The sequence below is a fragment of the Zonotrichia albicollis genome, chromosome 2, assembly GCF_047830755.1.
Source record: "Zonotrichia albicollis isolate bZonAlb1 chromosome 2, bZonAlb1.hap1, whole genome shotgun sequence".
NCBI classification, from domain to species: Eukaryota; Metazoa; Chordata; class Aves; order Passeriformes; family Passerellidae; genus Zonotrichia; species Zonotrichia albicollis.
Window position 1 is genome coordinate 46,834,780 of NC_133820.1, and position 24,907 is coordinate 46,859,686.

Sequence of the window (24,907 nt, forward strand, 5' to 3'; positions counted from 1 at the left end):
CTCTAGGTCACTAAGAAGCAAGATTATCCCTCTAGCCCTTTTGTGATGACTGGAACTGGCTGTTAGTGTCCTACTATCAAAATTCTTTCATGTATCCTGATATGCACCAATCCCAAAGTGCTCCAGACTTTGTAGGTTTTTTTTTTTACAGTTTTCCAGATGTTTGACAGTCAGAGCAAAAGGATTTGAACATTGCAAATGAGATTTATAAAATAATACTTTAGGCTACACTGGCAGCCAGTTCCTTCCCTCACTGGGTTAATACCCTAATCAGTCATCCAAATCCTATACAGCCATTCCTTACGTCCATGCTGGACCCACACTGAGAGCAGAGCTCTGCCATGAAGTTTTTCAAGGGGTTGCATGGGGGTGAGTGGCGTTCATGAATTGGCTGCAGAGATGGAACAGGTGGTCCTGCTGAGCACCAAGTTGACCATGAACCTGCCCTTGCAGCAGAAGAGGCCAAGAGTCCCCTAGGCTGCACAGAGTTGAGCCAGGAGGTGATACTTCCCCTCTGGTTAGCACTGGTTCCATTCCACCCCCACTATTCCGTGATTCTGTGCACGTGAAACCATGCACACTGTCCTTGGGTGGCTGACAGGAGTAAACAGAAAAGCATGGCAGCTCAACTGGAGCTGGTTTGTTTCATTGGTAACTAGGAAGGCTGCCAGAAAATGTATTTTTGACTGCTCAGGAAGTTACTTGTTAGTATCAGTAGATATTTCTGAATGGTTTTTAATCTAGAAAAGGTTCTGGAGGTAGCTCAGTTCATCTCACAGGGAGTGGTTAAAAAAAAGCAGTCAGTAACACATCCCATAGGTTGATTTCCTGTCCATGTAGACAAGGGAAAAACAAAGATGTGTGCCCAACCATTTCCTCTTTATACAGTGAGGAGGAGTCAGGTTAGTCACTTCAGTTTGGAGGTGAAGTTCAAAGTAAATGTCATGAAAGTTGTTGATGTTACATGTTTTACCTAAAGAAGTATAGTAGATCACAGACGTTGCGTTGTGGCATTTACAGAAAGGTCGATAATGATGAATCAACATTATGATTACTGGGGTTTTATTTTGCTCTTTTTTTTCTGTCAAAACCAAAATGTATCTTTCAGTGTTTATTTGCCTGTGTTTTGATACTCACAGAAAGGAAGAACATGAAACAACTTTCAGTCTACCTTTTAGCAAAGTGATTAGGGTAGGACTTGGATTCTGGAAGATGTGTATTTGAGAATGGAGGAATCAATGTCAAGTGTTTTCAGCTTTAGTTTAGAAGTGACAAGGACCATCAAGTCTTGGTTTTATTAATTATTTAGTTGGTTTATGATTTATATTTGTAGTCTGAGAGCCCTGGTATTCATTACCTCTCTTCCATGACACATTTAAGTTAGAGTCACAGGCAATTCCATCCTTAATGAATTATTATTAGCCAAAATGAATCTACATCGGGTTCAGAGAATAAATACCTGATTGCTGGGCTACTACTATCTTTACTAACCGAGCTAAAATCAGCTAAGATGAGCTTAGGCAAAACATCCTGCACTCACTGTCAGGCTTTTCTTACAAATGGTAAGATTTTATTTTTATTTTGGCTATTCTGTATCCACTTCTCTTTGATGACAGGCATCCCAGCACAGAGGGTCTCATTACTGTTGGCCGGGATTGTCTGATTTTGATAGTCAGCTTGGTCAGGATATTGGACCAAGGTACTCTGAGGAGTGGAAAGGCTTGTTTTTAGGTGAAGATCTGTTGATCCTGTGAATTTGTTGAGTCACTTCCAGAATAAGCTCAAGACTGTTAAGAGTACATGGACATCATACCTTGGGTGAGTGTGCCAATACATGGGCTGCTCTGGAAAATGACATCCTACTTCAGTAGTTTTGGAAACATAGCTTTTATTTTAGTAAGGGCAAAATATTAACTGCTAATATTGATTTAGTATGAACCTCTGTTTTAATTGGGCATGCAGATTACTTTTGGATGGCAAACATATATATATATATTGGCAAAATACTGCTGATGGATCTTTACAAAAGATTCCTATCCAAAGAAAAGTGAATATCAAATGTCTTAGAAGAGGAAAAATAATGAAGATAACTGAAGGTCATAGAAGACATTCAATAGAGAAATTATTTGCATGGCTTTATGTAGATGATTGGTGTTTGACTTTTGCTGCCAAAATTCCAGCTGTAACATAAATAATTTTATGCCTGTGAAAGTTTAGTGAATTATTTTGCTGTGATGAGATAAAAATCTCTGAATATTTTCTTAAACTACCCAGGTTACTTTCAATTTGGAACACAAAGTTTGTAACTCACGAGAATGCATGTGTGTCCTCAAATATCACAGATCACGCAGGAGCAGCACTGAGGAACACATTCAATGCAGGGGGCTTGGTGTGGAGCTCCTGATGGAGCTGCAGGTTGAGCTCTAGGGGTGAGGCTCCAGCCAAGAGGCTGTGAACAGCTGAGACTTCACATAACAAAGGGCACCTGTGGCCCCTCCAGGTGACTGGACACAGCAGGAGCCAATGACTCCAGATTTTCTGGCATTTAGACCATGAGGGGGTAAAAGCCCAGGGGTTAGTTTGTTTGGGATCCTGCCTCACAGCCACTAGTTCAGGCTGTTATTTTGTTGTTTATTGTACCAAGATTGACTTGCCTAAGGATCTGCATACCTGAGGCACCGCCATGGGAAAGCCAGGAAGCGGTAAGGAAACCTTGTGTGGGTGTAGGGCTGCATTGCTGCGAAGGTTTCAGCTCAGGTTGAACAAGTGTTACTGACTGAGTCATTCTGGTATGGTTGGACAGGGAAGTTTCCTTAGGAAAAGGAAAACAGGTCTTCTGGCAACTGTGTTTGTGCTTTTAATCCCTGATGCCTTAAATTTGTGAGCCATGGTCATGACTGGGCAGAGCATAGCTGTAGTGGAGCTGGAGACCACATGCTGTAGGGCAATCCTGGAGCTGAGATTTGTGGCCCTAGGCTGGGCTGAAGTGGGGTCTGGGTGTGAGGGTAGCATGTGGGGACGTGGACAGGGACAATCAGCCTCACAGTGCTCTCAGGGCCCGACACTCCTGCTGGTTTTACATTGTTGGTTATAGGTGCATTGTCCCACAAACGACTATGCAAACAATAAAGGCTTTAGAAAACTTGCAATTAAACCCTCAACTTCATCAAACAAATACTTTGTCTACAAACTTCAAACACCTAATCCCATTAGAATCTACTAACTGCTGCCAAAAGTTGTTGATAGCAAATGTATTATTTCTTCTCTGAAAGAGAACGGGCCATTAGTATTTAATGCTATTTGGCAGTCTCTTTTGCCATGTTGGATGTCCTAGGATAATGAGTATGAGGCTGATTTATTTTGGATTTCTTATTTTTTTTAATAATTTCTTTAGTTTTCTCACATTCTGTTTGTTGGCAGAAACATAGTGTGAATTTTCCAGACTAAAATAGTTGGTCTTCACCTGCCAAGGTCTGCAGTTAGTATTATTTTTAGAACAGCTGGGAGGAAACAATCAGGTAAACAAGACTGAGCTGACTCTAGTTAGTTTTGGAAATTTGGAACAATTGTCCCTTCTACCAAGCAATTAGCTTCATTTACATTAATTTTCTCATGTGATTTATCCTTGCTGGGTTATAAAGCAGAGACACCAAAGACTGACTGACCAGTCAAATATCAAATAATGTGCTAGGGGACACTTGTTGAGCAAAGGAAGCATTTGTGGTTTTAATAAGCTGGGAAACTTGTTCTGGATCATATTCATGGTACTTTTTTTCCTCCAACATCTGATCACATTTTCATTGCTGCAGCTTGTGTTAATTGGCCCTTTTGCTCTGAAGTTCGGCTTCTCTGTAACCATCCATTTAAGAAGATGGTCAGCTGAATTTGCCCCTTAGCACCTTTTCTGACTCAAATGACATCACACGCTCCAGTCCACTGACCCTCTTCACTTGACTCCAGTATGTTCATCTCTCTTTTTCTGCCCAAGAGACACAGTACATTAGAAATGTTTTCAGAATATTCAGCAAAGTGAAGAGTTACTTTACTTGATGTCCTTCCTGTACTCCTACTTTATGCAGACCACTTTATGGTTTACCTTATTTGCTGTAAGGACACACTGCTGATTCCTGTTCAACTTGTTCATCAGGCCCTCAGCTTCTCCTCTGCAAGCCTGCTTCCAGCCAGTCAGTCCCCAAACCAGTTCTGTTGCATGGGAGTATTCCTCCCAAGGTGCCAGACTTCACATTTCCTTCCTTGAAATTCATGAAGATTCAAGTGTACTTTGCCAATTAGTCAAGATTCCTATGAATGACAGAGATGCTGATCAGTAGATCAACAGCTCCCTCCAGTTTTGAAGTGTGACTTTTTTGTTTTGATTTGTTCTGTAACCATCCCACAGACTGAAATTAGGAAGCCCATCTTTTAGTTCCCCAGATCCTCCTCTTACCCTTCTTGAAAATGGATACAATATTTGTATTTTTCAGTTATCAAGACTTCTCCTGACATCACAGCCTTTCAACAGCAAGAGAGGTCTCACTACAGTGTTGGCAAGTTTTATAAGCACTTTGGAATGCCTCCCATCCAATTCCATGGACTTTTGTGCATCCAATTTACCTAAGGGGTCTCTAGCTTCATATTCTTGTATAGTGGGTAGCACTTCCAGCCCTGGACTCTACTGGTCGTTGTAGGGTCTAGGGAGGCTGGAGAGCAGGCCTTGCCTATAAAAATGGAGAAAGCAAAGTCACTTCACAACACAGGCCTTTCCATGTCTTTGTCACTATATCCCCACATTTCACCTTCCTTGTGTTGCTGGTGTACCTATGGAAAGCTTTTTATTTACTCTTCATGTCCAGCTCCAGTTTTGACTTCAGTAGCTTTCTTTCTAGAGAATAGCTTTTACTGTAAGTAGCACTGTATGCTAAGTTTCACTACTCCAAAATATTTTCTGAGAAGCACTAAATAAGTAACAGTTCTTATTTCTTCCTAAATTTTCATTGAACTCTTCCTCTAAAACTTTCTGTATTGCCTTTACAAGACACTTCATTCGTTAGCTGAAAGTGATCTGGAGCACGGTTGTTGATAAATGCTCCTTTTTTTCTGTTGTAATTTTTTGCAATCATTATATCTATTTAAGAACATATTTAGAAACAGTTATTTTGGCATAAAAGCAATTCACTAATCAGTCATTAGTCATAAGGGAACAAAATTATATCTGATTGAAATAGTAGATGAACATGTCATCATGAACTAGTTAAAAATATACTTTCACATTTGAGTGAAATTTTATTTTTAACAAGGCTCATGCACTGTGTTTGGTGGTACTGGGACAAAAATTTAGGAAACGTGCTGTCCATTCTTCCAGAGCTATCTTCCAATGTCAATGTTTATTTCTCCTGGTACCATCCAATCCATGTTTATTTATTTCCATCTCCTGAGCTATATTTCTGTATATATTATAGAAGAAGTATAACCATAGCTTCCAACAAGGCTGCCAATTTAAGTTTTGTTTTAGCTACAGTGACCAAGTTCCGTGAATTAACAATGCACTTCAGTGGAGCATTTCTTTTTTACTACAGTAATTGTTTATAATATTTTTTCCATTTCGTTCTTTGAGACAACTAACATTGTCCTGTTTATAGCATTCAAGTGACATGTACATATAAATGATTTATGTACATAAAATGAAATCCTTTGTATAAATGAAGATATTGGTGAATCATACTTTTAAGAAACAGTACAGAGAAGAAAATCTGTGGAGTATTGCTGTTATATACTTGGGAATATGTGATCTAATGTTAGTGAAATCAAACTGGACCCAGAGTCTAACACATATGAAAAGGGGGTAAAAAATTGCATAGCATAGTATGGTATCAACTCCATATCCTTAACTAAATAGTAAAGAGATTTAGTTTTATGGTGTAACATGTGATGTTAAAATAACCCAAATTGCATAAAGGTTCTCTTAAACTAATCCTGATGTACTCCAGGGCATTGATGAAATTAATATAGTTTGCCAAGAATAGTCTTGCAATAAGCCTGCAAGTGTGTCGACTGTTTTTTTTCAACTTATATTATCAATATTCCAGGAATTATTAATTTTGTTTGTTTTTGTTTTGTTCTTTTCATAGTGTTCTGATCAGTAATCTGTCAGTAACAGCTTGCTATCACACAAAACTGCAAAGATCTAATCCTCTTTAGACTGGATAAAGATGGAAGAAAAAAAGAGGAATGTTTATGGGATGGAGCTGACCTATGAGAGACTAGTTAATAGACTGAATAAACAGACTAACAAACCCTAGGAACCTTTCATTTGAAATGAATGCTTACTGAGAGGTATGATCTGAAGTAAAATTAGAGAGTAAAAATAAATGGATGAAAACAAGGAGATGGAAGTTGAAACTAAGTCAGGCGAATGATTCTCAGAGCGAGAGCTATTTACCGAAGAGCAGCTTTGTTTAGCTAAATGTTGGGATTTGTCTTAATAAATGATGCAAAGTGAATCAAAGCCTTGCAATACGCATTTCCAGTACTTGACTATTCAACTGTTCTTTGATTTGCCCTTACGTCTCCTTTAGGAATGCTGACTGTAGTTCTATGAAACCAACCTTGTCTTCTACCCTATATCCTTGTATCTTATGATCTTGTCTCTAAACTGGAGAGATGTGGGTTTGACAGATGAACCACTCACTGAGGAGCTGATTGTCAGGTCACACTCAAGGAGTTGTGGTCAAGGGCTCAGTGTCCAAGTGGAGGGCAGTGATGAGAGCTGTCCTCAGGGGTCAGCCTTTAGCACTATCCTTGTGGTGACATGGCCAGAGGATTCAAGTGCACCCTCAGCAAGTTTCCTGATGACTCCAAGCTGTGTGGCATGGTAGTCATGTTGGAGGGAAGGGCTACCAGAAGGACCTTGACAAGATTGAGAGGTGGGTCTGTAAATGCTTAAAGTTCACCAAGGCCAAGTGACAGGTCTTGTGCATGGGTTGTGACAATCCCAAGTATCAATACAGCCTGGGAGGAGAACTGGGACTGAGAGCAGTCCTGGGGAGAAATATTTGGGGGTGATGGTGGATGAGAAGTTCAACGTGTTCCAGCAATGTGGACTCACAGCCCAGAAAGCCACCATGTCCTGGGATGTATCCAAAGCAGCGTGGGCAGTAGGGCGAGGGAAGGATTGTCTCTCCCCCCACTCTGCTCTCGTTAGATCCCACTTGGACTGGGATCCCCAACACAAGAAAGAATGGATGTGTTGGAACAAGAGCAGAGGACAGCTACTGAGTTAGTCAGAGGGCTGGAGTAGGTCTGCTATGAATGCAGGCTGTGAGAGTTAGTGCTGTTCATGCTGGAAAAGAGAAGGCTTCAGGGAGACCTTACAGTAGCTTTCCAGGACCTAAAAGGGTGCAAGAAGGATGGACAGGGACTTTCCACAAGGCTATGTAGTGATAGAGCAAGAGGGAATGAAGGAGGGTGGATTTAGATTAGATACAGTCAAGAAATTTTTTACTGTGGGGAGCTGTGGCAGGTTGCCTGGAGAATTTGTGGATGCTGTGTGGTTGGAATGTTAAAAGCCAGATTGGATGGGGCTTTGAGCAAAGTCTAGTGGAAGGTGTCTCTGCCAATGGAAAAGGACTTGAAACTAGATGATTTTTAAGGTCCCTTTTAATTCTAACCATTCAATAAATCTATGATTCTGTAAGTTGCCAAGATTTCAATTTCACGTTGCTCATTTCTCCTGGCCTTTTTTCTTCCAATCATGTTTGCCATCCCAAATAAGAAAAGCAAAGCATCTGAGATTTTCTACCAAAAAGGAGAAAGAGGCCAGATTTATTTGAATTACCTAAATGTAATTTGCCACTTGACAATAAATAATAACTTTTTCTTTCAGAAGCTAATGTGCTTTCTTTGTGGTCCTGTTATGTAGAACAGATTGTTTTCCTCATACAGCAAGTGGTTCCAGGAGAATTCATGTGTTTTGTAACTAAGGGCTTCTTTCCTGGATTTTTGTGTTAAAAAGAAAACAAACATCCTCACAATTAGATGTTCTCTTCCTAAAACTAAATAGCTGTGAATAGTAGGCCATGTTTACATCCATTAATACAGAGAAACTGCTTTTTATCTTAGCCATTAGCTTGCTTTTCTTTATTTATGCAGTGCTAGCCTGAGAATTGTGGCTGGTTTGACCTACTGTACAACACAGACTCTAGAATTCTACCTTGTCCATCTAGCATTAAGCTCAAAAACCTCTTCAAAGTGGAGAGCAGTGGGTCCAGCCTTTGAGGTCAGTTGGTGTAGATAAAATGTAACATTATTGAGGCTCCAAATAATGCTAAAAGCTTGGTTTTACTCTTCCAAGTAATGAAGACAGTTTACATCAGCTGTGTATATGGGTAAAGCTATTTTCATTATAGAGCCATCAGGGATTCATCTTGCTTCCAAATCACCCTTTCTTGTTTCAGGGACTGTCCCTGTCATTTAAATACACAGCACATTGACCTGAATGTAATTCCTTTACAAAAACATGCTAGCATATTTCTGTTTATGAAATATTTTCAGACATTTTTTAGACATTTAGACAATATTTGCAGCTGAAATGAAATCTCAAGAGTGGCCATGTATGGACTGAAGAGAAACAAGACTGATATTTGCTTTTAATATTGAAATTAATAATTTCTTTTCCTATTGAATCAGTTATGTTCCATCAAATTGTCTTGCTTTTGTTCTGAAGTTCATGTTGGTCTGTTATGTCTTCTTTCCAAAGGCTGAAGAGGGAGCTTAGTAACTTGAATTCTTGGTAGCATACCCTCTGAACCTTGTCCTTTTTTCGCTGTGATGTGTGCTCACATCTTTCTGCCTTCCATTCTTCTGCAGTGGAAGCTTATAACTGGCTCCTAACAAGACAGTGACAGAACTGTGTCAAACTTTTCAAAGATATATTAAGAACATAACACAAATAACTTCACAGGGAAGAAACAATTTTTCATTCTTTGCTCATAGATTAATATTCTTTAAAAATAAATCTAATAGGAAGTAATCAGTTAGAAAGAGGATATTGTCATAGGCACTACACCTAAAAAAGATTGTCTGAGCCTGCTAATTGGCAGTTTTATTTTCTACATGGAATAAAAATTCTACGTTGGTTATATTGTCCTCGTCCTTTATCCAGTTCACACTCTGCATGTATCTGTATGCAGTGTAACTGTAATAACTCCTGATTAACTCATTCTATGGATATATGCTGGGTATTCATGGTATACTTTTCTGCTTACATTGCTATCTGAATGGAGACCTGGCATGGTTGAATTTCTTTTTATAAATCAAAAAACACCTGTTGTAAAGGTGCATCCTCAGCCCTCTTGCCATTGTGGCAATACGAGGAGGATAAAAGGCCTTGGCTCTCTGTAAGCCCTATTCAGCAATAACAAAAATGTCTCTAAATTATAAACCCTGTGTTCAGCACAAATCCAAACCACAGCCCCATACCAGCCACTGTGAAGAAAATTATGTTTACTCCAGCTGAATCCGCACAACTCTACCTGAAAATAGCAGGTCCAGTAAGGGAAGTTCCTGTATTGGCATGGAACTGCTCTTGTATTTCACGCCACTGAAATTTTATGACTCTTTGGTTCACTTGGATGTGAAATTGGTAAACCTGCTGTGCTGTTCTCCACCAGCTTTGACATGATTGACTGTGACTTAATATTCCCAGCTGAGGGTTATTTTCTTCTCTTGATATAGTTCCCTTCCAAATGCTTGTCATTTTTCTTTTTCATTGGATCTTGATTTCTAAATGATTGTCCTTATGTTAACCCTAGGACATGCAGCTAACACTGAAAATTGATATGTTTGTGTTTGTAGCTCCTTAAGCTTTTCTAGCCTCTGATAAAAATGAAAAGAACATGCCCTTGATCATGCACACAGATACATTGTGCAGGCAGCTGTCTCAATGCTGTGCTGGTATTTTTCTGCAAAATTTCTAAAATTGAGACTCATTCTGTTGTGTAAAGGATATGGAGATCATACTTTTTTTTTTTTGAAGTAAGCAAAATATTACACTTTAAAATCACTGATAGATTTCCAATGACATTTCCTTAATGGTGAATTTTTATAATAGTTGTCTGTTATTATATTTTTCTTCTTCTGCTGTTTTATTTTTGTTGTTGCACTCCTGCATGTTTCTTGCCTTGAATACCAAGAAGAAGAGAGGAGTAGACAGACCTGAAATAGAAGCTGAGTTGTTTTATTTCAGCTGTGTCTTTCCCCAACTCTTACATTCTGGTTTTATAGAATGAAGCATTGTTTGGGGTTTTTTTTGTGTGTGTGTGTTTTTTTCATTTTTCATATGAACAGTTATGGAAATCAAATTATTTTTCCAAGATTTCCTGGGTACACTATGATAACAATAACTTATGCCAGATAAATTGGCTCCTGGCCTGATCTTGGACTAATCATAACCATTCCTTCTAGCCCATGTCACCACTGAGAATATTATTTCTATACAAGATTGCATCTCAGTAACCAAAGACAAAAAACTTGCAGAGAAATTGCCTTTGACTTATTTCAGTAGTTTTGCTATTGTGTTAATAATTGTTCATATTATTTTTTCCTTCAAGAAAGGTATTTATAGAAATTTAGGATCTCCAATACGTTGGTCCACGTTTATTACTCTTCTTTTATTCTGTATTTTTTTATGGTTGCATAACATTGCAATCTTGGTTGGAGGGAAAAATCTGTTACTACATCTAAATCATCTTTGCCCATGATTCTAGCTTCCCTTTCAGAACTCTATTAATAATTTTTGTTTCCCATATGCACTTTTTTTTTCCATATGCACATTTTTGCCTGAAGCAAACTATTCTCAGCATTTATTTTTGGTGTATGTCCAACGTTGCTGTAATCCAGTTACAGTTATTTGTGCTGGTACAATATCAGCTAAATCTATTTGCTCCATTTTGTCATGCCTACTTAATATTTGAAAAAGAAAATTAGTGAGATTTTTCCACAACAGCACTGGGTCAAACACAGTTCACATCCTGTCTTGTACAATATTCAGTTTTGTGCTGTGCACCGGTTACTACCAAGTTAGGGTGACAGTTGGGCATGTGGATTTGAGCCACATGTTAATCCAAGTTCATCCAGAGGTGCGTGCCATCCTCTCTAGTACAATGGTTCAATTACAGTGGATGAAATTGCATTATCTTTTGAATCCATCTTACCATGCTGTCTGGCAATTAGTTGCACATATGCATCCCATATTCAAGTGTTTCTGTCTCGCAGAGGCAGTGGCAACCTTTAAAAAAATTTGTATTGTCAGTAAAATAATTTATTTGTAGGAATTCTTTTCTTCACTAATTTTTGAAGTGTGAAATACCCTTAACCTCCCCAACACTTCTGGGCTATGTTCAGTGGTGTCAAATTCCTTTGGAAAAAAAGCCCTTTTTCACATTCTGCTAAGAGGCTATTTCAAAGATACTGTTTTAACATGAATGTTACAGTCTAAGGGATGCCATTATAGTCCTTCATTGTTCTGGCTGGGGTGCATTAAGGTTGCTGAAAGTTCATCTACTGCTTTAAAATAATAGGGCAAGGGAGGTTTGTGATAGACATTTCAGTGCTCTGGTACACTTGACTTTACCCAAAATTTTGTGTGTAGGTGGTCTACAGACTATGTCTGGTCATGGAATGTATAGATACTTTACACTCACCAATCCTATTGCAGCCATTGCTTGCCCTGATTTTTACATATATTGTATATTATTTTGAATAGCTTTTTAGAATTTGTTTGGGGTTTTTTTCTTATTTGTGCAATTATCCAGATTCCTCCAAATAGCTTTGAAATATCTAGTAATGCTTGTGGGTTTTTTTTTCTTAGATTTTTACTGGCATTTGAGAAATCTGGAAAAGCATTGGGATAGTCTTGGGTGAACTAGGTAGCTTGCTATGTGACCAAAAGGCTGATGGTTTTAAGGTGATGGACACTGACACTGCTCATAGAGGTCTACAATGATGGAAACAAAAACTGAATTTGGCTTTATTAGTGTTTTGTTTTCTATATATATATGGTATATAAATAAGTGAGTTGTCGTTTTATAAATATTAATTATAGCTTCACATAATGTCAATATATATATATTTCTTTAATCGAGGTATTCCTGCTGGAAGTAGTGCAGTAATTACTTGAATTACCTTCTGGTAGACAAGTTTTTAGGTGCTCAGGGTTGAATTTCCCTTGAGCACTAGAGGAAAGCAGCTTTCTGGACAGCTCACACACCTTCACTTCTTATGCTTGAGTAAAACTGCAAAAGATGGATTCAGGCTTATGTAACTTTACATTTACTTTACATGTAGCAATGTTTTTCTTGTAGATTCCCTTAGCTCAGGTTTTTAAGTGCTGGCTTCCACATCTATGCTTGCAATTCAGAAGTGCATTAATATTTCTTTTTCAAACATGAAGTGACCTGAATTCTATGCCAAGCTCTGTGAGTTCTTGCAGTTGGGTTTTCGTTATGTGAGAGTATATGGTGCGCAATTTTGGCTGTTCAGTGGAGTTCAGAATGAACCTTTCATTATCACATCAGTTTAGTATAACTGGGACAAGCACCTGGAATGGAAATACAGCTAAAACTGATGTGAGTTTCACGTGCAGCAATTTGAACTGCAGTGTTGTCAAAATATTTTCTCCACCATTAAAGCATTGCCATTTATTTTTTTCTTTATTCAAGAATTACTGCCAGAGTTTATTATTATGCATTTTAGCAATGTCTAAGTTTTGAGGAATTTTAGGTTAGCTATGTAGGAGGAATTAAATAACTGAATGAAGGTTTTTTTGCATCAACACATTTGTAAATTCATTTATCTCACTCAAAAGCATATTTGCTTTTGAGATAGTCATAGTTGTCTTTGTCTTTGAATTCTTTAAAAGTAATTTTTTTTAGACTTTGTAATAGTAAAACTATATATATTGCTAATTCTTTTTAATTTCTGTGTTGAACACCACAGAAATCCTAGTTGAACACCAACAGACCCAAAAGTATTGTTACACATTCCTGTATTTGTTTTTAGTACTCAGTTTATTTCCTATGGTTAAATGTACCTGAAATATGCCTAAGTTTAAAGAAAATCTAAAAAATGTATACACATATACGAGTCCATGATCCAATGAGGGTCTTACAGGCCTAAGGACTGAGGTACCTGAGCTTGAAGAGCGCCCCTAAAAATCTCGAGGTGCTTGGAATAATCAGACCAGATCTATTCACTTTACACTTCTGTCACTTCTATAAGAAGAAATAAAATAATCTCAAAGAAAGAATTCAGGATACTTGAAGGAAAAGAGATTGTATTAGGAAGAAAAACCCAAGAGGGAATTTACAGAAAACTGTGTACAGAAGTTTATTGGCAAGCACCAAAGAATTTTTAAGGGGTGAAAAAGAGAAAATTATAAATCAATCAGAAACTTGAGGTCCTTACACATACACACAAAATCACATTAAATTATATGTATATATATATCTCTTATATATAAATATATGAGTTGTTAATTTGTGGCATAGGTCTTTCTGGCTTTATTTTTAAATTCAGCCTCTTGCTGTCTCCGCCGTGTTTGTGCACATTAGCCTGTGCACATTAGCACATACCGTCGTTCATGCTGTGGTTTAGCATTTAGGGCAGATAACATTCTTCCCGGACTTGTCATTTGCATCTTCTGGTGCAATTTTGTTGACAAGGTCTTTTCAGGCATGCAGAGAAAACAACGCTCCCGCGTCTGTTCGGATCATTGGTAAAGGAGTATCTTTTTCAGTACTTTGTCTAGATGCTATTTCCACAAGAAAGCACTTAGCCTGTAAAGCTTGTACGTATAAATGTGCTTCTGCAGGGTGCCTGTGACTCGTGTCAGGGTCAGCTAGAAAATGACTAAACCTTCCTGAAAATTGCAAGAGTACTTTTTGTTGCTTGTTGGGATTTTTTTTCCCTCCTCATCCCTTCCCGTGGTTTGTCATCCAGAAAGGGATGCAGGCGTGCGTCCCAGCCACGCAGAGCATTGATTGCTTCTGCCTGCAGCGGGGATGCTGTCAAGTGGCTGCGCGAGTGGAGTCCGGCTTTGACACGGGGCTGCTGCCCAGCGGCCCCCGCCGTGCCCGGCCGCCGCCATGCCCGCCCGCTAGCCCGGCTGTTCCCTGCTCGGCCGGCCCCGCCGCTAGCCAGCGCTGCCCCGCCGCTAGCCCGGAGTGCCCCGGGCCGGCCTCGTCCCCGCCGCCGGCGGCGCGTCCATGCCCGGCGGGCCGGGCGAGCCATGCACGGGCAGCTCCCCAGGCAGCACAGCTGCGGCGGCCGGGGCGCCGAGGGCCCGGAGGGTGGCAGGAACGTGCCCCCCGCCGCCAGGGATGGCCGCTGCGCCTGCCGCTGGCACCAGCAGCCGGCCGGGCTCCCGCACGGCCCCCCGGCGCTGCCCTGCTGGGGCAGGGGCCGGCTGGTGCCGCTGTGGGACACAGCGGGGCGGAGGAGCCCCCCCAAATCCCCCGCCAGGCCCCAGGGCAGCCCGGGACAGTGGTGGTCAGAGTGCGGCTGTGCCCACGGCTGGGCCCCCCCGGTGCAGGTGAGCTGGTTCTTCACTCTGCAAGAGACCTAAAGGATGCTCCAGGGAGAGAAAGTGAGGTTTGGTGGTGTCGACAAGTTTTTGTGATGTGTCCCGATGTGTGTTTGGTGGTTTATTCTGGAAATGTTATATACGAGGGCAGGCTGTGTCGGGGGGTCATACCTGTGTTTGGGTATTGCTTGTCTGTTGCCTGTGAAAATTGTGGGCTGTTCTTGGAAAGGTTTTCTTGTTAAAATGTTTTGGTTTGAGTCTCCAGGTTCTGCAGACTTCGTATTCCATTGTGATGTATAGAACTGATGTGTTTGTCTCCCATGTGTAATGGATTTTGTGAGTTTCTGTAAACAGTTTGTTTTCAAATATCACACTGAGTTAAAATAATATTTTAAGAGACAACATGGGGGAGAAGGGTATTAGATTTACTGATAAGAGTAAGTGTGACCTCTTTCTCCTCTTTGGAACTTCAAATGTAGTTGAAATGTTTAATAAATATGAAATAGCTCTTTAGTTTTCACCACTCTATTGATTTTGATTTAAATGCAGGGCAGTGTATTTTCAAATATAAACCAGGCAGGGTCTATGATGTGTACAATTACCTGTAAGCAACTAGACTGAAACCCAGCACTGTGTAATAGGAATCTCAGTGACACTCATAGGATGGTTATTACTAAAAAGCACTAAAATTACCTCCACTCATTCATGTTTTCATGTCTCACTTAGAAAACTTTCAGCTTATTAAAAAAAACTTTGTATCATGGCAGCATAGAATGCTTTTGTCAACATTTCACAGTAGGAAAAAGTGGAATGTATTGCTGAAATAAGTTTTTGAAATATATCTCTACTTACTGGTAAGGCGTACACTAGTGTTTAACTAGCCTCAGCCCACATTGAACATGGGCACCCTCTCTAGAGATTACATCAAATTCTTTCATGGAAATGGTTTTAATATATTTTCACTCTACAGAAAAGCAATAAGGCAAAGGATTGTCAGATAGTGTAGCTATATTTTATCTTGTCTTATGGTCTGAAAAAGTGATGTCTGTAGGCTGAAAGTGATTGTTGTATAAAAAAGCTTCTTTTTTCTTCTCTCAAATCTAGTATCAAGTGGAAAAACTAAGCTTTGTTATATTTTGAGTGACCAAAATAGTGCATGTGACTACAAAATATTTTCTGTATTTTCTTTCATAAGCAAGGCATATACAGTTGTTTATGTTGGGATAAAGCCGATGTTAAAATAATATATAAAGCATCTAATTAGACTTTTTTCAAATTTGAATTATAAAACATTCAAAATATTTTCTTAAGCTCTTTTTGATTTGGAAAAAGCTTGAAGAAAAAAAATACCTTCAAAGAAAGAGCTCCTTGGTTTTCAAGGTACAGAATTTGTAAAGAGAAAATGTAGAAGCATCATTAAAATATAGCCCAAAAAGGCCCTTTTAAAGTTTTTTCAGTAGTTTTAATATCTTTATGATCACATCCTCATGTGTTTAGGTAATGTGGAATTATTCAAGTTTATGTAATTCTTATATTTAATACAGAACTTTGTTTTGGAAGCTTGCTTTACCGTATCTCCTGAATGCCAACTACCTTATTCTATTTATGAAGGTGCCTTTCTTGGGTTGTCTGTAATGAGTTTTTCCCTGTGTCTGGGGGTGGACTGATGTACTTGGGCAAATACTTGGTGGTTTCAGTGCCATAGACTTGAGAGATAGTTTGTTTCAAACAATAATCTCCTTATCCCTGTGCAGAGTAAGCATTGTGTGAGGTATGGGCAGGAAGGGAGGAGTGTGTGTGTGTATATGTATTGTTTTATGTGCATACACCTAGAAAATCATCAGTGATATTGCAAAGAAACAACATGAGAAAACATTACAGGGCTGCCCTTACTACTTCTCCCTCGTTTGGGGATACAGGTGGAAGTCAGTGATGTTTTTTGAGGGCTATGTTGATGGGGAAATCTTTCTTTCTTACTAAAATAGAGATGTAGTGGAACAGTTATATTTGCTGGCCTAAGGAAGGAAAAAATAGGGGAATTTATTTTAAATTTCCATCTAGTGTGTAAATGTGAGAATAAATAAGACATGGTTAGCTTCCAAGATGGATTGTTTCATTACATAAAGTTCTGATCAGGTTTTTCTTCTGCTTGACTTCTTTTAGGGGAGACTAATTTGTTCAGACATAGGAAAGACATAACACCTTGTGAAACTGCCTCTTGCTACTACTATTGTACCAAACTGAATTCGCAGGTCCTTCATTCCTAGAGTGTGTACTTGACAGCTGTTACTAATGTGCACTTTGGCATCCTGTTCCTGACAGAAGTGTTGATTTTCTTGAGAAGTACACGACTCCATTTTCTTTGCCAGTTTCCTCTTCTTTAGTATGCCAGAGCAAAGAGTGTCACTCTGGTATTATTGATATTACAAGTGTCTTAAAAATTCTGCTTTGCTGGCTTGCATGTTTGTGTTTGCTTGTAATGTCATGTTGACATGTGAGTACAAGAACTCTCTCCATATATCCAAATAGAAATTAACTTGGAATGCAAAAAAAAAAAAAAAAACCAAACCAAAAAACCCCCAAAAACCAAAAATTGCAGATTTTGTAAGTGAGTTGAAATAATGTTTTGATGGAAATTTGATTCCAAGACCTAATTTGGCTTTTAACTTCCATTCCTTTTTGACAAACACATTTACAGTTCTGTTTCTTTATTTAAAAGAAAAAGAGATGGGGGGAAAGTGAAAAGTTAGTTAATAGGCAAGTTTTAAATGTCCCTGTTGCTAGAAAATAATTTTTGTCTCTGCAGTGCACTGGGCATCTCTGTCACCATTAGTATATGGAATTATCTGATTTCTGTGATTCACTCAGTGATTTTGTACTTCAGGTCGCTGTTATGCTGTGAGATATTGGAGAAAAATTTGAGGGTGGAAGAGGGCCTTGTATAGAGGCAAGGAGGTGACCTGGTGTTTTCCTTGTGTCATTCTGCCATGGGATTTGGTTTGTAACATTGGACGGACTTTCCCTGTAGGCAGCTCTAGATTGCTGGCATATGCAATGTACCAACTAATTAGATTAGAAATATATGTTTAGCTGAAGGCGTGCAATGAATTCATTCTTTGTGCAGAAGGGACAGAGGGATAGGAGTCTGTGTTTCCCTGATTGTAGATTGAAGAGGAAATTGCAGAGTTTTTGTTGCTGTTCTTGCTTTAGGAAGCCCAAAGTATGAATTTTAGTTTTGTGTGGTCTGTATGAAGGAGGTCCTCCTCTAAACACTTTCCCAATAAGAGCTTTTGGATTCCATGAGCTCAAGATTATCCTTTTGAGGGGGAAGGAAGGTGTAGAAGTAGTTTCCTATCTTTGTCTGTATCCTAGTTCAGAAGACAATATTGGAGTCCACTGAAATTTTGCTAAACATTTGCTACAAAATTTTCAGCCCTTCTCTTTTAATATGTTCTCAAAGAAAATAATCTCATAGCAGATAGTATCCTAAATGTGTCATCTGCAAAAGTGCATACATGTGCTTTGTTTTGAAAAGTTACGTAAAAGTGTAAATGTTCACCTATTTTTGAATAGTTTACTGTCAATATCAGCTTGGATGACTTTTTTGGTTGCTTGGTGTTTTTTTTACAATCAATATGATAAAAGGTTTTCTGTAGTCAGTTTCTTTTAGAAGAAACTATTTCTTCTATTAGAAAGAAGTTCTTTAGAAAGAAATAGTTGTGTGTTTTTGCCTGGTAGAGGCTTGTGAGCTAAACCTACACTACAGATGTGGCATGACTTTAAAAGGGCAGTGAGCAGCCAAATTCTGAAGGATCCTCTGAGAAGTCTTTTGTGTTTGAAGGTCTTTGGGGCTAGTGCTGAAATTCCAGTATTTCATTTGAGAACTCTCTGCATGGTGGCATGAAGTGAAAGCTTGCTTCAAGGCATTCTGCCTCAGTACTAATACAGAAGGTCTACTCTAAGAGAGACTGTCTCTTCCAGCTGTATGAAGAAATTATTTATCATGGGTTGTGTTTTTGAAAGCTTAGATCACTCCTTTCAGTTCACAGATTCCCACACGCAAGTGGCCATTCTTCTGGCAAGCCCCTCCTGGCTTTAAAGTTACATCAAGCTATTTCAGTTAGCTAAGGGTGAGCTTTGCACTCTAATCTGGTGTGCTCAAGTGTCAGTAAAATAGCAGTTAAACTGCAAATAAAGAGCAATAATTGGCTTCTACACTTTTTCCCCCCTCTTTTTAATCATTAAGGCAGTTGAGAGTTAGATGGTATAACTTGAGCTCAAGTTTTGGTAGGAGTAGCAGGGCAATTTTTCATGAGGAAAAAAGCTCATATTCCATTCTCAGGGTGGAATGCTCTTATCAGTGGTTTTAGGTGACAGCTCTTCATTCAGCATCTTGCCTTGGCTTGATCCTCATGCTGCATTCATAGAAGTGAGGTCATTGAAACATTGTCAGCAGTCTGTGCAGCTGCTATGTAAGAGATGTACAAATGCAGAAATACAAAAGCTGTTATCATATTCTTTTGAAGATGAGTGATATTGTTCTAAGAATTCCTGTATCCAGTCTCTTTCACTGACAGAGGGCTTTGAGAAGTCTGCACCATTCTAGGTGGCATTCAGATCTGATTCTCTCCCAGGACAGTTGCTTTAAAAATCTTTGATTTTTACATTCATGTTTAACCTATTTCCTCTACCAAAACCAGGAAATCTTTGTTACTGCTGAGTTCATAGCAGTTATGCTTGGCATAAAAAGGAGATCAAAGCTTAGCCTGTTGAGGCCAGAAATTTCCTTAGTGATGCAGGGAACAGTCCCGGTCAGAAGTAACATGAAATGAGGCGTAAGAGCCATCCCAGGGAAGTGGTATTCAAAAGACTCGTAGATTTGTTGAGGAGGGACGTGGTCTAGTGGTGGGCTTGGCAGTACTAGGGTAATGGTTAGACTCAGTGGTCTTAGGAGTTTGTTCCAACCTCTGTAATTCTGTGATACAGTAATTGCTTGGAAATGTGTTTTCCTAGCCTAATGGTTGTTCATGTGACTCCAGTTTGAATGGCATCCAATGAAAAGGCCAGAAACTCCAGAAATGAAATATGCTGCGACCACAGCAGGACTTTCCCTCTAAACATGAAAGTTCCTTTTCTGGTGGTTTGGTTTTGTTTTGAGTTTTTAGGGTATTTTGGGTTTTTGGTTTTGTTTGGTTTTTGGTTTGTTTGTTTGTTTGTTTTTAAGGAAAGAGAAAACACCAGTGTTATTTATGAGACTTTGTGGTCTTCAGATTCAGGAACTTGGGGGAGTGTCAGTCATCCCAGATTTTCCACCATCTCACAGGAGGTAATTCAGCGATCCCTGCCTTGATTGATAATGTAGTATTGCTTTGCAAAGGCCACTGTGAAGGCAGAGTTCTCAAAGAAAAGTGGATATTCATTCGTTTGTTAAATAATATTCTGTCTCTTTCTATTAGTGTATCAGGTCTTTATCAGTGTTAATATTTTGATAGCACATAATATTAAGTGTTAGCAAAGAAATTTAAGAAATAGGCATGGTTGCATATATCATGATAGTATTTGTGTGCAAGGTGTTCCATATATTTTCCTTTAAATATGGAAGTGGATGTACTATGTACAGTACTTACCAATGATAGTAATGATGTATAGTTTAATTACACATTATTTGGCTCCTGCTGATTGTTGAGTCATAAATATCTTACTGCCTAATTTGCATTTGTTGCACCATGTTTAGAATTGCACTTATTTAAACCTGTATTTCAGAGTTTCTCCTCCTAGATGCCCCAAAAATCCAAGAACGTTTTCTCCCCTCAACATGTAATTTGGCTGCTGGGATTTTCAGAGGGGGATGAAAGGGGACATAGAAAGGGAATTGTTGGGTTTGTAGCATTGGCCAAAACTGCACAAGTATTCTGATAGTCCTCCTGCTATTCAAAATTTTGTCTAATACTTGTCATGTTTATTCATCCATGGATAAACTGAACAGAGGGACATTTCTCTAGAAACCCAAACTGGTAGACCCCAAAGGGATTCAAAACCTTTAATTTTTCCTACCCTTCTATATTCTGCCATGCCATGTAGTCCATTCCTAGGACTATTTCACTCCTGTAGATCCTTGAAACCACATGAACTTAGAACACAGGTAAGTCTTTAATCTTTCCTATAGTACTCTGATGGCACAGGCCACATAAGAGGATTTTAGTCTTCCTGTTGCTTAGACTGGTTCATGAGGTTGCTGGGACTGTTTGGTGCCATGTCAACAGGATTGGTAAACTGGATGGTCTCTGGACTAAAAGGAAAAATCTCCCTGAAATCGTTGCCTTGTGGTTTGCATGAAATGATTAGGAATAAGAAAAGGCTTGATAACCCTAGTTAGCTTTGTGTCTAATGTTCCACTTCATTTAAATTGGGCTTTCCAAGATGCAAACCCTTTACAGCAGCTCAGCAAGGTGGCTTTGTTCTGATTCAAACAAAAGAAGTGAAGGGTGATGCATGACAGTTTATAGCTGGACACTGAGCAGTGGTTCAGATTGAGATAGAATTGGTCTCAGCTATTTTGGTGTGACTTGAAGACACAACCTGAAAATTGATGTCTCTCTCTACTGTTCTGGGGTACAAAAATATCAGACTTCTCCACCAAAAAACAAACAAACAAAAAACCCTAACAAAACCCCTAAAGAACTAAAGGGAGTTTCTGGTTATAGTAGTGGCAAGATTTACAGAGTTTGCCAATTTAGCTCTCTCCCCATGTCTGCATGTGACTTTTGGATGAAGGATAATAAAAATAATGCCAAGAAAATGTCAAGAAAGGAATATGGACTCAATTACTTTGCCTTTAAAAGGACCATGTTTGCTTTGAAATAAGCCTTAGATTATTACAAGGGAGTTAATAAATTAAATAACATATACTTATTAATCTTTTTGTATAAGCAATTTTTATAAATTACTACAGTTACTCAGAAGAATTGTCTCAATAGTCATCTAATTTCAAAATCTTCCATCGTTCTGAGAGTTAGAATTACAGGGATCAAAAAGGAATTCTTTATGTATTGAAAACAGAGGTCCTGTAATGTCTAAACCGAATATCAGAAAAACAAACAAAATAATTCTTTTTGTAAATTCCAGTTCTTGTATAAGCTTTCCTTTAAATCACAGGAGTCAGCTATGAATACAGTACAAAATCCAATTTAGCAAAATACCAGCTGGTTTTGATTTGGATATTATTGTACTTTTAATACAGATTTTTTGCCTTTCTCATTAAGTATTTGCACAAGTAGAAGCAGGTTACTTCAGCAGCTGAAATTGTTCATATAATTGGTCAAACAGAACATCAGACAAATGATTTTCATTATGAATTTCAAATGAGAGCAGAATGGAGTAGTGTCTCAGGATTTCTGTAGCTGCCCTCCCAGAGCAGCTACTCTGCAGCCAGGTATGAAATCAGTTAAACTGAGGCTTTTCACATTCCTTGTTCTCTTTTCAGACTCTTTGTTTACATTTGTTTTGCATTTAAATTCCAATAAACACTTGTCCTATACTGAGCTGCTATTTCTTGCATTCATGATCATGGGAATAGGAATTACTATTTATCTGTGTGCTGCTTTGTCCAGGTTCTATGTTGTGACCATCACTCGCCTGAGAGCTGAGCGCATTGATTGAAAATGTAAGGTCTAAGCTCTGGTTTTACTTTGCTTCATTCTGCAGAGCCTACTTTGGGGAAAAAAAAAATAGGTGTTTGAGAGCCCTATTTCATGGCCCAGTTGATGTCCACGAGCGCAGCTTCTAGTGCCAGCACAAGGCTGAGAGCAGAAGCATGTGACAAGGGTCATGTCCCAGCACAGCTGCCTCTTCCAGAGGTAGTCACACTAATGTGCAATTTGATGCATGCAGTTTAGTTTTGACAACGCAGCAGTGCTCAGGGACCTCCCTGTGCTAAGCAATGAAACTTCTGTCAAGCTCATTTCTGCCTCTAAGGATTCAGAAATAATAATGTTTCATTTAAGAAATGGAGAGTTGTGGAGATGACTTGTTCCCTTTCCCTTTCTGTTTTCACTTTCTGCTCAGCAGACGCATCTGGGTTCTATCAAAATCTGTCTGTCTTGCAGTCATGAGTATAGGAGTCACTTGTCATACTCTGTGAGACTGCAGTTGGACACACAGGATCAAACAGTCAAATAACATTTTGAAAGAAAATGAACCATAATTTTTTATCTAGATGTTCAGTAAGAAGTTAGTAGAAAAAGCAGAACTCTGGTCTCATCTTCAATCTGGGGCTGATGCTGCCACATTTGCTGCTGTGTTTTTGAATGGTCTCTATACCACCAGGTCAGTCAAAAATTTAGAGGCAGGTGCTGCATAGGACAGGCTTAAGGATCACACCCACATGCCTGAGCATTGTCCAAATGCTCCTTGAACTCTGTCAGGCTGGTGCTATGACCTCTTCCCTGGGGAGCCTGTTCCAGTGCTCAAGCACTCTCTGGGTGATGAACCTTTTCCAAATCTCTGACCAAACCTCCCATGGCACAGCTTCATACAGTTCCCTTGGCTCCTGTCACAAGAGAGAAGGGATCAGTGTGTGCCCCTCCTCTTCCCCTCACAAGGATGCTGTAGACCACAATGAGTCTCCACTCAGACTTCTCTGCTCCAGGCTGAACAGACCAAGTGATCTCAGCTGCTCCTCCTGCAGCTTCCCCTCAACACACTTGACCATCCTTGTGGGCCTCCTTTGGACACTCTCTGAGAGCTTCTTTGGATGCAGCCCAGGGTACAGTTGTCTTTCTAGCGTGCAAATGCGCCTTGCCGGTCACATTTAACCTTTCATCCCCAGTTCCCCCAAGTCCTTGTCTGCTGCTTTTAATACATTTCCTCCCCTGGACTGTATTGATGTCATTGGTTGCCCTGACCTAGGTATGGGACCTCAAAACTTGGCCTTGTTGAATCTCATGAGGTTCCTATGGTCCCATCGGGCCATTCAGAAAAACCTGGCCGATAGAATTTACTACAACTTTGGAAAAAAATACAGGTTACTATAATAATTATTTTAATTGTTAATAATTATTATTTTAATGTTTAATGATATTACAGAAGTGAAACTATAGAAATATGGAGTGGAGCAATACCAGCTTGTTCTATGTTGATTTGACTCCGCCGTAGTTTTTCTGTAATGTACCACATGTAGATCTACTACACGTATGAAGCAGAGTCAAGATACACTGCAGTTGCCTCTGGGGCAGTTACTAGCTTCCTCAGCCTCTTCAAGTATAAAAGTAGAAGCAATCTGATCACTTCTGCAGGTATAAATCTGCAAAAAATATTGTCTTCTTTTTTTTCTTTCAGTTGTCATGGCAGTATTCTCAGTGGATCTTCTCTTTTAGCTGAGATGCATTTAAGTCTATGTAGTCAGCACAAAACTGGAATTCACACATTACTTTTTAAATAATTTGTGCTGGAAATTGAGGTTATCACTCCTAGTTATTTTGGTTTTAAGCACTGGTTGCTGTCTATCAGCTAAGCTAATTTGTGTACCAAGAAATGTCTTGTTCATCATATGGAGAATACAGAAAGAAATGAATCAGCTCTTAGTAGCAGTTGAAAATGCAGAATTGCAGAAATATTTTGCTGAATGGACAAAACCTAAAAAGCTCCTCAGATTGATAATTCTTTGGTCTTTGTATCCTCTGATGGTAACCCTTGTAATGTCTAACCAAAAGGTTTCCTTTTGCCCATTTTACATGATGCCCTTTCAAAATGCATGTTGGTATTGCATTTAGTATCTGAAATTTAGTATATGTTTTCCTTCTCACCTTTGCTCTTTCTGTCTTCTTTTTGAAGAATCCCATTACTTGTACATTTCTTTTTTCATAACTCATCTGTATTTTCACATTCTTGAATGGTTGCCAAAGCAGTAGTGGAATTACTGGGTTTACTTGTATGCTCTTTGTCTGATTTCCAGATGGAAGTCTTTTTTCTTGTGGTTCACTTGCCAGGATTTGTCCTCAGGTGATAATAACTTTAATGTACTTTCTGCCAGTTTCTATTTCATCATGTTACTTCTTGCACTTGAGGGTTCAGCAAATCTGACAAACCAGCAAAATGCAAAAGGTAACAGAATTGCCGCAGCAAAAACATTTGCTAGTGTGGGGATGGAGGGGTAAAGGAGCTTGGGTTTGGTGTTATTAATAATAAAAGCAATAATAAAACTACAGAGATGCAGGAAATTCTTTTTGCACACTGAAGTATTAGTTTGTGTTCAGCAGCCAACCAGGGGCAGGAGAGGTGATGAAAGCAAAATTGATCCTGTTTGTTTTCTCCAGATGTCATTACTGCCTG

At 39.1% G+C, this 24,907-nt stretch overlaps 1 protein-coding gene across 39 annotated transcripts in view; it reads left to right on the plus strand.

Annotated features, from left to right (window-relative positions):
• Positions 1-24,907, plus strand: part of DLG2 (discs large MAGUK scaffold protein 2) — a 993,421-nt gene that overhangs the window by 560,503 nt on the left and 408,011 nt on the right. For 3 of the 39 annotated variants that reach the window (XM_074535064.1, XM_074535082.1, XM_074535084.1), the window contains exon 1: positions 14,075-14,587. The exons of 34 other annotated variants lie outside the window; for them this stretch is intronic. In XM_074535064.1, coding sequence (XP_074391165.1) covers positions 14,285-14,587 — 303 coding nt within the window. In that variant the 5' untranslated portion in view covers positions 14,075-14,284. Of the gene's footprint in view, positions 1-14,074; positions 14,588-24,907 lie in introns of those variants that run through there. 2 more of the 39 variants (XM_074535085.1, XM_074535083.1) reach the window with 2 other exon arrangements.